Below are 15,036 nucleotides of genomic sequence, written 5' to 3'. Positions count from 1 at the left end.
GCTGATCCTTGCAGAGAAATAGATTGCAAATATCAGCACAGAGCAGTACTTAAAAAATACTTTAATTATCTTACACTCAAACATTCATTCAACAAACATTTTGTTGAACACATGCTACTATAAGCTAAGTACTGCTACATATTATAGAGATGAATAAGACACAGTTTCCTTTCCCAAAGTGAGAATGGAAAAACTAACGTACCATTAATTCCCTGTAACAAAGGCTGTGACAGAAGTATATTAACATTTTGTCAGTACAGAGAAAAATTCGTTAATTTTGACTGGTGGGGTCAGAGAAGACTTCAGACAGGAAGTAACATTTTTTCTTGGAAGTAACATCCAGGAAAAAAACCGCACTTTTCCTCCCTTTGAAAGAAGCGGATCCATATTTCCGGAATCCTGTGACTCACAGAGGAAATATGTTCCATACCCGTTCTCCCAGCCATTAGTGAATGCACATTTCCTTCAGCAAATGCTTAGTTTGCAGTCTAAGAAGTACTGAACATAAGCTCTGTATAAAGCACTACGATTGGTCTGCAGAGGAAGATGCAGACGCTTAAGGCATTGAATGTGTGTGTAGGTAAATAAAAGAGAACGAGAAGAATCACGAAAGGACTGTCAAGAGACCGAGGAGCTCAGGGACAGGGAAGGTCATTGTGCGCTGCAGACATCAGGGCCGTCTTTAGATGTGATCTGCTACAGGGATTTGATCCGCCTTTCAAGAAGAGGAACACTTGGATAGAGGAGGGGGATGTATTTTCCAGACCGGTGGGCAAACCCAGGTAGCAGTGGGGAGAGTGAGTGCTGTGGGGAAAAGAGCTGTAGTGTTTGTGGGAGAAATGCGGTGAACCCACAAGACTGGAGCGGAGGATTTACGTATTTCAGAGTCTCGCCGGTCACTTCGCGCGGCCTAGCATGAAGCTATAAAGTGTCATAGGTTGGAGAATAGAACCGTTTCTGGAATCGCACTCCTTGGACTTGAATCCTGCCGCTATTACTACCTGAGCAACCCTGGACAGATGACTTAATCTCGCTAAGCCTCCGTTTCCTCATCCGTAAGATGGGCATCATTGTAGTACCTACCTCAGGGCTGTTGTGAGGATTCAGTGTAAGGTTCAAGTACGCAAACGTCCAACAATGTCTGGCAAGCCGTCAGAAAACGTTAGCTGCAGCCGTCATTATTCATCAGGTAGATGAGTGTTCTATAGGTGAGCCCTCTTTTTCTTAACAAACCTCTAAGTCTGGCAGAAGTCTCCCTCAATTTCAGCTGGTGTTACAAACTTAGGTTCTGTATCTGGTATGGCAGGGGGAGGTTGTTACCACCGGAACCTTTTCCTCCAGCCTCCCGTGCTCCTCACTTAGCAGCCTGGACCTATAACCAATCTGCATTTTATTTTTCGTTCTTTGTATTCCTTCAGCTTTTACAGAGTCCTCACACACTCCAGGTATCTCTTCATTTGCATTGGCCCTTAACTTTCTGCTTCCACTTTTCAAGATGGACTCTGCTTCTTACTTCATTTCCTTCCTCTATGTCTGTGCTCTCCCAACTCTGAAATGCTGGGGGCTGCACTGGCTCTCAGAACGCTGCATTGACTGTGTGGTTGTAGATTGTTAACAGTGTGGGTCATTAGCATAAAATGTACTTTCAGTAAAGAATGGCTCGTTGATGGAGCCTAATCCCAGGCTAACCCATGGTCCCTCGCTGTGGACAGGATTGTGATATTAGCTGACTTTAGTCTATTCCCATCGGAAATTGTCTCCTTGCCCAGAAAGATGGTCCAGGAGCCCGTGTGGCTCTGTCTGAACTTCACGTAACAGCCCAAGGGAGTGAACAACCACGTGTCTCCACTTGTTTTGCAGGCACAATGGTGATTCGACATCACAGTGCAGTTCAAGAATAATTAGGAGGGTGTTCCCCATCTTGTCTAGATTGCATTGTTCTTGGTCTTCACTGACTCCCAAAACATGTTTTCTCTTTCTTACGTCACCCAGCGTGACAGGAAATGTTTCAAATAAAAGAATCTGCTCTGTGCTGGTTCCCAACTCTTCCACCTCATTTCATACAGCCCCAGAAACTCCACGTAACCCTCCATGTAAACAGAATTGTTTATCTCATGGCCTGCAAACTCCATGCAGCTTTGGTCCCTGACACCTCCCTGTCCACCCCTAAGAGGAGCAGAGACTTTAAGTGGCACTTCCAGAAACATCTGGAAACTCCAAGGAGGGCTGACCTAGCCCATGACGTCTTCCCACAGAGAGCTGCAGGGAGGGCTGCCCTCTTAATTTCCAGGCTCAGACTGAGCTGGTCTCAGGTCCTCCTGCTTAGCTAATTCCATCTGTTTCACTTTTCCTGTCCTCTTCCTCACTTCCTCATCAAACTCCCCTGAGATGAGAGGCGGCAATGCGAAGCCATAAAATGTCACAAACTGAGGCGACGGAAACAATGCTTTGAACCTCAGCATTTTAAAAACTCAGGATGCTGCCTTTGAACACGAGAAACATTGTTAGACGCTCTAAATCAGGGCTTGTCAAGTTTGTGTGTGTGTGCGCGCGCGTGCATGCATACATGCAAAGAGGTCACCTGCAGTCTGGGTGATGGTTTTCTTAAACCATCTAGGGACTCACTCTCAGAGACTCTGAGTTCCTGGATCTGTGATGGGAATCAGGACCTGCGTTTTTAAGAAGCTTCCAGAATGACTCCAGTAGAGATCACTGCCCCAGGACCCAGAGAGAAGCACCCCTAGGCCAGCCAGGCTTTCCACTGTGTCACATACCAAACCCTGGGGTCCTGTGGTCACATGTGAGAGCAGCCTGCCTTCCAGTGACTCACTTGCACCCTCCCTCTCAGCCCCGACCACCTGCAAGCTCCTCTGATGCAGGTGATCGAGTGAAAGAGCAGCAAAAGATAGAAAACCCTCAACAGAAACTCTGACCGATTTTATGGGTGAGTCTGAGGGATTCCGAAAGGGCTGGCCAAGAGCCATCAAAACTGACAGGTCACCTTATTTGTGTCTAGGCATCTGAGTTGGATGTATCTTAGGGACTAGAACCTAGTCTGCTGAGGAGCAGGAATCGAGGATTCTAAATGTGACTGTGCCTTAAAGTACCGCCCGGCTGTGAAGGTGACCGTGTGGGCATTGGGACGGGCCAGCAGTGACACCTTTCGCACATCAGTGGGCTTCTTCCTGTTGAATGCATGTGCCACAAAATCTGACTGGAGTAAACAAATTTGAGACAGCAGTCCTGAAACCAGATGGTAAAATTGCTTAAGAAACCAAACTTCAGGGCTCAGTGACCTTTGAGCAGTGTGTCCCAGAGTGTGACCCAAATGACCATCTGTCTTACAGTCTCCTGGTCCCTCCCCAGCGCTTCTGAAACCAAATTATGGGGCGGGAGTAGGGTTCAAGAAGTACCCTCAGCACCCAGAAGCATCACCCAAGGGGCCTGATCAGTTGATTCAATAGTTGAAGCAGGCCCCTTGGGTGATACTTCTGTGTGCTGAGGTTCAGGAACTACTGCTGGAGAGCTGACCGGGCACCGAGAGGCTGGCCGACACTGAGCTGGCATCCTTCAGCTGGGTAATGGCAGAGCTGAGTGGGCACTCCTGTCTCTGACCCCAGCCGCAGTGCCCGTTTTCTCCACCATGCCTCCTCAGTCATGCGGCTCTGAGACCTCTCACTGGCTTTCCTTGATGTCCTGGGTCCATAGCAATTCTTTTGACAGCAGATTTGAGTCCACTTCTCTGTCTCGAAACAGAGTGTGCAGAGATGGCTGCCCAGGACCCAGAGAGGAGCGCCTCCAGTTTAGCAGGGTTTTCCATTACATCACACACCCAAACACTGGGATCCAGTGGTCACACTTGAAAGCAACCATAACTGCAAGGTTTCTGACTCCGTAGCCTTCCTTACGTTTCTTACAGCCTAGTTAGAGAGCCACATGGGAGTGAAGTGTGGCTCGGGGCCTGCCCTAATAAGTGCGTGCACAAGCCGGGAAATAAGAAGGGGGTAAACTCACTTCAAACGGGACACACATGGTGTCCATAATGAAGAGACACATTCAGAATTGCCCAAGGACAGGAAAATGACCAGAGAGCGCCAGAGCTGAGCTGGTAATAAAGAGACTTCGAGCCCGGATGGAGTTAATGAGAGAGACACGCGAAGACTGGGGCAGTTTCAGCTGGTTTCCCTCATTCCTCTAAGCGAAATGAACTATACCGACGAGAACAGCATGCTTTCCCTCGTGTGTCCGTGGTTACTGTCTTGTCTCTGTGAACTCGGGTGCCCATGGTGCTCAGAGGAGCTGCTGGCAAAACCACTGGAGCCTTAGGTAGGCCGTGTGGCTCCTGAAAGGAACCCGGAATCATTAACAGCAGGTCTCTCTGGTAAAGCCCAGTCACAGTAACTCTGTACGTTTTAAAACTGACCGACTCTCTCAGTCATTTAATCCTTTCCTATTCGAGTACATCTCCTACGTGTTCTTTTCTCCTGGTCTAGAAGATATGACAACAGGGAGAACTAGAGAAAGGGGAATAGGAAGCTCTTCCTTCCTCCTCCCTCCTCCCTCCCTCCCTCCTTTGTGCCTGCTCTTGTAGGCTATGCTATACCCTATGTTTGGTGGAAGGCGAAAAGCAAAATCAGTAGGATACAACTGATCCTACTGATTTGATGGGGCAGACAGAGATATAGTCAAGCTTCTCGTCCTCCCCGTATGATAAGTGTGGTGGCTGAGGTATGAACAAGGGGCTCTCCTGGGCTGTTGGGAAAAGCATCACCGAAGAGTGACTTTCAAAAGACTAGAAGAAAACACGTTATTTTAAAGACAGATTTAGGAGAACATGCTTGATTTCATGATGAAATAGATAAAAGGAAAAAAGGCACTTAAGGTGAAAAGAACAATAGAACAGAGGAGATATGGAAGAGAAGGAGCACTGTGGTAAGCACCCAGAGGGACAGAACACGTGACCTGCTCCCACCCTCCCTGTCTGTCGCCACCACCTGCAAGCTCCTCAGACGCTGAGAGCAGCTATTTAGTTTTGCTGCCCCAGCCCAAGCACCATGCTGTCTGCAGTAATAGCTCGATCAATGTTTGTTGACTGAATGAATGGCAGCCTTTGATCCCTGACCAGGATCTCAGAAGGGAAGTAGCTGACAGAGAATCTGGGGGAGGTGGGGAAGATTGCTAACACTTCCCAATTCTTTTTAATCAGGGATTCTAATTTCCTGACTATATCCCCTGACCTGGTATGGGCTGTGGACCATAATTATGCAGGAGTAGATTTTTAAGGTATTACAGATGACTTCTGCTTATTATTGTAGGCCATCAGGTGTTCATTCCTGTTTATTAAATCTTAGGAACAATGAAAAGGAATCTAGAACCTTTTCTTTCAGTTAAAGGGGCTAGATCTCTAAGGAAACTATCAGAACACAGACATCCAGAGGGTAGCCAGTAGCAGAAAAAAGGGTTTTGTGGGGAGGAAATCACACCACTGTCCCAAAGAACTAATACTGAACCAGTGCTGCCTTGTGGGGAGAGGCATGGCCAAGACGTTCAGGGACCTGGGCCTGGTCCCACTGCTGGCCACAGCACTTGGCTTCTGAGCAAAGCCCCCGGTTGTCTGTGTGCCCTCCGGCCAAGGCCGACATGAATTCACTGAGTAGGTGAGAGTCACTGCTTTTCTGTGCAGTATTATGAAAACAAATCACCTTTTAACTTTAAAATCTGCTGACTACTCATGACATAACAATTTCTCTGACCCTCAGAGGAAGGCCGGGCTGCCCATATATGAAGAATTTTTACATGAACACCCCAGGACTTGCTGTTGGCAGGCGAAAGTGCAGCTCCCCAGGACTCCCGCTGCACTCACATACAGCTCCCTGGACTTCTGGTATCTAATATGGCCCATTTCTGTGTTTCAGGGGGGAGTTCGGCTTGCGAGAGTACTCGGAAGTAAAGACTGTGACAGTAAAGATCCCCCAGAAGAACTCCTAAGAAGGCCCAGAAGGAAGATGAAGCCAAGCCTGCACGTCTGTCCCTCTCTGCTTTCTCTGTAGGATCCAGCTCTCAGGAATACAAAGTTGAGCCACAGTCTTTATTTAAAGATTGAAATAACATGTAGGCCAGGCAGGTCACTGCACAGCTAAAGCAAACCAGCTGGGTACAGTTTCTTGGCACTCTGTAAGGGGTCACCTTAACGATACCAAGCATTGGGCAAAGTGGGATAAAGGTAAGAGGAGGAGCAAGAGACACAGCCAGGATCTCCTGGAGCACAGGACAAAACGAGGGAGCTGTATTATTTGATGCCTTTGTCACAAAGAACTTTCCTCTCAAGGAAAGGTGACCTTTCTACTTCTTCATTTTCTTCCTTCCATGCCCTACCCGCTCACCCACCCCTCCCTCTCTTCCAATGAGATCTCAGCTGAGCTAATTTTAGGGCAGATGTTTGGGCCGTGAACAATTTTCCAAGGTTTTAAAGCCAAATTACCATTTCATGTTACCCATTTCTTCAAAGCAAAACATGAAATGGTTTTAGTTAGAGTCAGAGCAGAATGAAAATGCCAGGAGCTGGTCCACTGCAGATGTAATAAGAACCTAGGATATTACTGACCCAGTTGGGTTTTCTTACATCCGTAAATAACATGAATGGAAAAAGACTGGGACAGTAGAGACTGGAAGTTATCACGTGCAGGTCACAGCTTCTGAGCTTGCTACACAGTTCTGGGTGTGTGTGTGTGTGTGTGCTATTGGATTCCTTCTTGGCTCTTCTGCATAAGGCAAGGGGTGAGTTGTTTTTTGTAGCCAGATACGATCTTTTCTAAAGTTTATCTTAGAACCAACCAAAAAACAATCCGAGCAGGCTCAAGAATTTGATAATGCCGGCTGCTTTGCAGACATAGTTCAGTTGCTGATGGTGGGCAACAATTATTATTCAATGAGTTATTTCTGTAGTTGGAATCTGTAGCTTCTTTTGAACCCCAGCTCCCTACACCAATACCTGCTACTGCAGTACTGCGGGTGTGATTTTGATCTAACACTTTACCAACGTGCCCTGCAGCTACCGGCAGAGACCTGGGAAAGTCTGGCCAAGCCTAGGGCTTTCCTTTCCCACTTGCTGAGTCCCACTGTTCCGGGACTGCCTTGCTCCACTGAGCTCCTCTGTCACGCCCAGTGGCTCATCCACATGCCATTCTTGCCCCTCACTGAGCAGGCGGTGGCCCACGGTGTGGGGGAGAGAAGCAGGCCCGCCTCCCTTTCTAACCAACTACACACTCCTCTTCTGCTTTCCAGTGACTCCACCAGTTTGATGTGGGAAATCTTAGCTTCCTTTCCTTCTTCCGTGTTTCCACCTGCCAAATCCAACCCAGATTCTAACCTAGATGCAGATCATTTATTTCAAAGTACCAAACATAATGTAGAGTATGTGGAATATGGGCGACATACATATAGCCGTCTGTATTTAACGAGTTTCTGTTTCCTAACCATACCAGTGTTCTAACTCTTACCCTTCCATGATGTTTCCAAGTCTCTACTTGCTGTTATTTACAAACGACAGTGCATTCAGCAGCCCAATGCTTTAAGCCCTGACCAATGCCACGTTTCTGAGATCTTCCATGTGAATGCCACCCTCCTCCTCTAGCATGTGTCCAAGTGGACATATCCACTAACCAACTAGTTACCTTTGGACTGCAATGTAAAATGTGAAAATGAAGATTTATTTCTTTTAATTTACTTTAAAAGAAAAAAAACCTCTGTGCTAGCAATAAAGCATATATATTGTGTACTCCTTGGGATCGCTTGGCTGTTTCCAGGTCTTTGTGTCATACTGGGTATACCTGGGTCCTTCCCCAGCTGCTGGGCTTTTCAGTTATGTTGCTCTCTTGGGTTACTGAGCAGAAGCCCACTAGGGTGTTTTTACAGAATTTGCTAAGGTAAACAAAAACCTGATTGTTCGATACTGTTTAAAAATGTGTGCACGTATGGTTGGCCTGGCACGTAAGTATAACCATGTTTGAAATACATGAACTGCTAAGTTTGCTTTAGAACAGACTCCATGAAAACCAAAACACAGAGGAGTCTGTAGGGTCTGTTTTCACAAACGCGGACTACACACCACGAGCTCACATTGGTGACAGCATTTCACAGTAGCTTTATATTTCCCAAAATGAAGTGAAGTCAAAGGCTGATAACCTGATGAAGTGTTTTTGCAGCTGTAAAAAGCAACCTGTAGACGGTGACTATCCTACCACCAAGACCAAGCTTGTTTTCTCTCAGTGTGTTGTCAGAGTTAAGCTCTTGAGTGGATGCTGCCCTTTAGAACTGCACATCTCCCCACCTTTCCTTCCAACCCTTGGAATCTCCACCCAAGTTCTGATCAAGTGAGACAAAAACTACACCTAATGACTGAGCCCCAGAGCAGATCTCATGTGAGGGAAGAGATGCAGTGCTGTGGACTTGGCTTCACTGCTCTGCTCTGCCAGTAGCTTCTCTCTCAGAAGAGCAGACAGAGCATGGGAGATTTGCAACCCCTGCACCACCAAACGGAACTCTGAAATGTAAGACGCGGGACTCCCTGAGAATCCAGCTCATGTTCTGTTCATTGAGCCACCAGGAAGAAAATGAGAGGGGCCTGGACATGAAGGTATCATTTGAAAGTCTTTTAGAAAGGTACCATTGTTGCATGTATAGCTAGCAGGAATCTGGAAGCAGAGAGACATGTGAAAGCACTTCTGATAAAAGGAATCACCTCCAAAGACATGAGGCCGAGCTCAGCTGACTTATGTGATAGTGAGGAGATGGGCTGGCAAGAGCAGGCACCGCATGCTGGGAACTGGCGAGGGTCTCAGTTTACCCAGGGCTGTCCCGCAGTAATGCAATAAAAAACAGACACTTGTGGGCTTTGAGTTGGAATGTAACGGAAGCAGTGGTTGGAGTACACTGGTCTGGGGCAAAGCAGATGAAGGAGGAGACTGATTACAGTCTGTTTGCCGTAAAACTATGGATGGCATAATGCTAGGGAGGGTGGAAGAGGAAGGAAACAAATAATAGAGATGTCACCAGAACTTGAGGAGTGAGCACGGAAGAATGAAAGAATCACGTTTACTGACCAGGGCAAGCAGGAAAATGGTAATCCCACTGCCTCGGAAGCTAAGGATGAAACGCAGTTTTGGGGAGAGATCTTGACTTCAGGCTTGGCAGATGTAAACTGGGGGTGATGAAGGGACACCCCTTTCAGATAGAAATCTAAGCAGGCAACTGGAGGTAGGAAATTCGGACTTGGCTCAGGTGGACCAGACTCCTAAACATAAAAGTGATTGCTGCCGATCCAGGGGGAGTCATGATAAAACCAGGGCCAGCGCCAGGGAGAAAAAGCCCAGCAGAAGAACGGGAGGCTGCAGTCAGGAACAGCAGGGAGCTCTGCAGGTGTTACCCAGAAACGGGAGCGAAGCCAAGGAGCACAGGCGGCAGAGGGTTGAAAAGACAAGGGTGGCGTGTGGAGCCCGTGTGTTAGGGGCTTTGGATCTCCGTGTTGACTAAGTAGAAGCTGATGGCAGTGCCCTGCTCTTCAGCCGTGAGCCATGTGGCCTCCCCCTGCAGTAGCAGGCCCTGAGCGTTCCCAGAGATTCCCCCCCACCTGCCGGGACATATGGAACAACTGCTCTCTTGTGCTCTCCACCTGATACTCTTGCCCACTCAGAACCCGACAGGGAGGAGAGGAGCTCAGGGTTGTTCAGGGCCTCATGAATTAGAAGTGAGAGCTCCGAGCAGCTGGGGCAGGAGGTAACGTCTCAGAATATATGTTGAAGAGTGAGTAGATTTAGGAAGGTGTGGAAAGGATGAATACAAGATGGAAAGAGTCTCAATGCAGACTCTGCTAGTTCTGAATTGGTGACATTCTTGGTGGAGGAGTGGGGGAGGAGGGAAGGTGTAGCCACAACAGAAATGCCCATTCATGGCCAGTTGTGTGTATTTATATAGTCATTTATTTTAGTTTTTCTGTTGGTTGACTAATAATTCAGAAATACTAAAATCAGTCATAAGAATGCTTAAAAGGTAAGAACAATAATAAAAACAAATTCCCATGAAATCAAAGTGAGTGTGAAAAAGAAAATGCAGATGGGAAACTAATGAAATGAGAACGGGGCTAGAAAACACAGACGACACGGTCTTACCAGACTGCCTGATGAGGGAATGCTAAGAAACGGTGAACCTAAGACACGAACCTCCTCTTCCACCTTCCCTCTCCCTCTTCTTCCTTCCTTCCCTCCCTCCACAAATGTTTATTCTGCTAGTCACTGGCACAGGTGCTGGGAATACAGAGCAGGACATACATGGCTATCACCCTTGTAAATTGCATAGTCTAAGGCCATTTGTGAGCAATAATCAGCAGCTTCCCTGGCCATCTCACTGTACCTCCTTCCCACGCACAGACACCCAAGGTATGCAAGAGTAACGTGGTACCTTTCCCAGGTCGGCTGAGTGGGTAATCTAGAGTGACAACTTTGCCCTTGGCGTCAGCCGACTAGCAGTATGCCAGAGCAAAAAGCACGCTCTATCAGAGAGAGAAGTGTAATCAGAGGTCCCCACTTAGTGTCTCTTAGCGACCGTTTACAGGACGTGTGTCTTAACTTCCACTGCTTCCTTTGTAGGATCAAGATGATCGTGCCTGTGCTACCTGCTTCACAGAGGTGTGTGGGGATTAAGTGACATAGTAGATGACAGTTCTGCACTCAGTCCGAGACATGTATGTACACACACAAGTGCAAACAACTATAGAAACCAAGCAGAATGGCTCTGATGCTCTGCAGTCAGTCGGCAGGACATCCACATTCACTTCTCACTAGCGTTTAGGCCTCCATGTCGACCCAGACTCTAGGATCATTTCCTGTATGTTTCCAGGGAGGCTTCCTTGCCTGGTGGCCAGACCTCATCTGAATACCTCAAGCCAGCTAGGGGCCAGGGGGGTGCATGCAGCTGTGACTTTCTTCCAAGCTTCAGTCCTGTACATTCAACACATTGTTCAGACCCTCTGTAGAGCCATAATCTGGCCTGTAGCCCTGGCCACGCCGTCTGCGCCACCCAGAATGTCTTACACAGCAACTGCGCATCCGTGGGACCAGCTGGGAGTGAGAGCGTGGGAAAGTCCACTCTGGAATGGTGTGGAGCCCTCTTCCTCAACATGTACACCGTCTAATTTTCACTTGGTTACTGGCCAGCTGAAAAGGAAGACCAGCTTGCCATTTAGCCTTTGATGTGAAACTGCTGGGATAATGTTTCCTTTGGCCATTTATCTATGTAGCAAGGAGGAACCTGAAACCAGCACAGCCTGCCCCGCTCCTGATGGAGCATGCACTCCTCTCAATGGTTCCAAGGGCCTTTGGCCTTGCTCTTTTTGTTTCTCTAGAGCAATCCCTGTCCTTATCCTGGTGAAATAGACATTATCAAGTCTATTGAGTTGCCCAATTTCTTCCACAACATGGATTCCCCAGTGTGTTTTCAGAAAGGTGCCTCTGGTTTCCTATTTTAGAGTCTAGGCAGGATAAAATCAAACCAACTCAAGCAATCCTAAGCTGGAAAGAGGAGGGACCCCTCTTACCCCACCCCCAGCCACACATGGGGTTTCCAGGACCCTGGGAAGACCTCTTTCTAATTCCAGACATACACATCCAATTTGTGGACCAATAATGTAGTACCTTTCCCCAGTTTCTCTTGTCTGGAAATTTAAAGTGACAGCTTTCAAAACTGCCACTGTGGGTAGCTGAGTAGCAAGGAACAAGAACATACAGTGCTCTCTGGCTTGCCAGACTTGGCACATCCAAGGGGAAGTTCTGTTTGTTAAGCAGTGGAGGCCTCCATCTCCATTCCCAACTTAGGGTCATTCATAAACATAGGATTCGTGTAAAATGGAATAAAATCCAGATGCCACTTGTTAATACAATTAGCTCACGCTCCCTGGTGGCCTGGGGAGGTGTGATCCCCACATTCTCAGAGCCTGCAACAACGTCTGCTCCTAGCCCTGAGCTATGTGTACCAAAGCAGGTGGGAATAGGGGCTTGTCAGGCCAAGGCTGGGGAACGGGTGTGTTTGGAGGGGATGGCCACCCCTTGTCACATGTCTACTCTTTGATGCTTCGATCTGACATGCTCTGATTCCAGAAAGGGAAGCTTGTCGGTAACATCAAGACCTCCTCCAATGGGCAAACGAACAGAATTCCAAGGTGCTCCGTCACTCACAGCTGTATGCCCTTGGAAAATTCGCCTTCCAAACCCCCAATTTTCTCACCTATAAAATGGGGTGATAAAATTACCTGCCTTCACTGTCATCCTGAGGGCAGAACAAGAATGTGCTTAAAGTACTTAAAGCCCCCGTTGTAAGAGCTTAAGCACATGGGAGCAATTAATGAAAAAAATAAATAAATCTGCATTTACTAGAGGCTGTAGTCCCAGAGAGGTTATATATCTCAGCCTCTGTGATCTACCTTGGGGTCAGTTTCTGTATGGAAGCCAGGCAGGAAGACACCTACATGAAGGTAGACTTAGAGACGGCAGGACTGGAGCCATTAACTAGGTGAATGCTAGGAGATTGGAAAGATGATGACCATTTAAAAATTACATGTCTGTGCCCAGGAAGTTCTGCTCCACCTGCTGAGTCACTGAGGATCCAGAGAATGTTTTGGACAGAAGATGTTGGGCTGGCTCCCCTCTGTTTAAATGAACAGATAGATAGCAAGAATGGGCAAGGGATAAATTGGTGAGGCCAGCAAATGCTAACTTACGGGGGGGTTGCCAAGTCGTGCTGAATAAATGTTAACTGTAATGTGGTGGTGGTGATGATGATGATGATGATGATGATCAGGATGATCGCTGTTGTCTTTATCCTGATCACCAAGCTCAAGGAACACGAGGGAGGGAAATGTTGGCCTGGGAGGGAAATGACTTGCCTGGTTTGACTATTGAAATGGAACCACAGCAGTCCTCTGGGTGACAAGAATACCTCGGGAAGAACAACATTATACAAAGGCCTCTCAGCTCCCCAAAGCTGCAAAGAGCAGGGGCTGCCCTGGCCAGACGCTGAAAGCAGGAGCCCTCTGCCAAACGGGCTGAGCTGAAGTCAGCTCTGCCTCAAGGACAGCAGAGAGAAAACGGGAACATGCTCACAACAGTTCTGTTGCTTGTTGTTCTGTTCCATTCCCACAAGAAACTGTTATTCTTGCAAACTAGATGCAAGGCTTGCACACAAGACCAACTGATAACCTTTTACAAACCTAGGAAAATAAACCCGCCCTGGAACCCACTCAGGCCTGAGGTCTCAGCTTGGGGCGTGATGACCCAGGATTCTGATTCGGCTTTTTTATTTTCCCTTTGCTTCTCTAAGATAACAAGTAAAGTAATGAGAAACACCGCTTACATATTGGAAACACTCGTCGTTTTTTTTCCACTTACCCTGTGCGATATCAAGGACTGTAATAAATAAGCCTGTCAGTAATTCTTGTCAGGAAACGAAACCAGTTTTCAGTCTTGCCCCCTCCACGCATTGTTCAGAAGTGTTCTGGTAACCTTTAAAAGCCCTACTCCGAGAGCTTCCCATACCCTCCAGTGCGATTCTTTCCAATTTCGAAGGTCACTGGCAGTTTGGGAGATGTGCTTATTTACACGGGTTTGAGCCATCCGGGCTCAGCTGAGGAGGCAGGAAGGCACAGCGCTTGTGAGGGAAAAGTGCTCCACAGCCACCAAATGGGGTGGTCCCAGCCCTCCCGAGAGGAACGGAAAGCCTGCACGGTGTTGGCCACAGCCGCCCACGAGGGAGGGCTCACCAGCGTGTGGGGCTCAACTCCCAGTGCACCTGGGGTGAGACGGTCTAAAGTGATGAGCGCAGGGGCCCAGCTCCATGGAAAGGCTGGGTACAACCAGGAAGGAGGCAAGTTTGTCCCCAGTGCCCCAGCCTGCCAGATACGGTCCTCTCATCCCTGTCTAAAGCTGCTCATGGCTGGTACTTCAGCGGATATTTGTACACTCATGTTCACAACAGCCAGAAGTGTCAATCAACAGGTGAATGACTAAACAAAATGTGGTGTGTGTGTGTGTGTGTATACACACACATATATATATTTGCAGATATATACATAATTTCTTGTGTATTCCTCTTCTTTTAGTGAGTCCCAAGCTACTCTTCTTTCTTCTGATCAAAACTGAAAGTGCACTGAATGGTCCCCTTGGCCACCCACCTAATGCTGACATGGCTAAAACCATGCTTTTGGTGCTCAGAGCTACACACACCAGACACACTCCCCCCCCACCACACACACACCTCACACACACACACACCCAATACCATACCACACACCTCCCCAAACACTGAACACACCACACACCCAACCCACACACACCCCCAAACACCACACACACAACACACACAAACACCACACACAACCCACACACACACCCCCAAATACCATACACACACACCACATACCACACCCTCCCAAACACCACACACACACACAACCGACACTCACAAACACTACACACACAACACAAACACCACACACACAACCCACACACACACCCCCAAATACCATACACACCACATACCACACACACACCCCAAACACCACACACACAACCCACACAGACACCCAAATACCATACACACATACCACATACCACACACACAACCGACACACACCCCCAAACACTACACATGCAACATACACACAAACACCACACACACAACCCCCACACACACCCCCAAACACCACACACAACACACAAACACCACACACAACCCACACACACACCCCCAAATACCATACACACACCACATACCACACACCCTCCCAAACACCACACACACACACAACCGACACACACTCCCAAACACCACACACAACACACACAAACACCACACACACAACCCACACACACACACCCAAATACCATACACACACACCACATACCACACACCCCAAACACCACACACACAACCCCCACACACACCCAAATACCATACACACACACCACATACCACACACACACAACCAAC

The 15,036-nt window shown here is 47.9% G+C and overlaps 1 protein-coding gene across 2 annotated transcripts in view; it reads left to right on the top strand.

The window, feature by feature from the left end:
• Positions 1-7,777, top strand: part of ALDH1A2 (aldehyde dehydrogenase 1 family member A2) — a 130,821-nt gene extending 123,044 nt beyond the window's left edge. For both annotated transcript variants that reach the window (XM_035258703.3, XM_009004960.5), the window contains exon 13: positions 5,916-7,777. In XM_035258703.3, the coding sequence (XP_035114594.1) occupies positions 5,916-5,988 (73 nt within the window). In that variant the 3' untranslated portion in view covers positions 5,989-7,777. The remainder of the gene's footprint in view (positions 1-5,915) is intronic.
• The last annotated feature ends 7,259 nt before the right edge of the window (positions 7,778-15,036 follow it).

The sequence above is a fragment of the Callithrix jacchus genome, chromosome 8, assembly GCF_049354715.1.
Source record: "Callithrix jacchus isolate 240 chromosome 8, calJac240_pri, whole genome shotgun sequence".
NCBI lineage: Eukaryota > Metazoa > Chordata > Mammalia > Primates > Cebidae > Callithrix > Callithrix jacchus.
The sequence above is the reverse complement of the archived record's forward strand: the minus strand, read 5'-3'. Positions and strand labels throughout refer to the sequence as shown.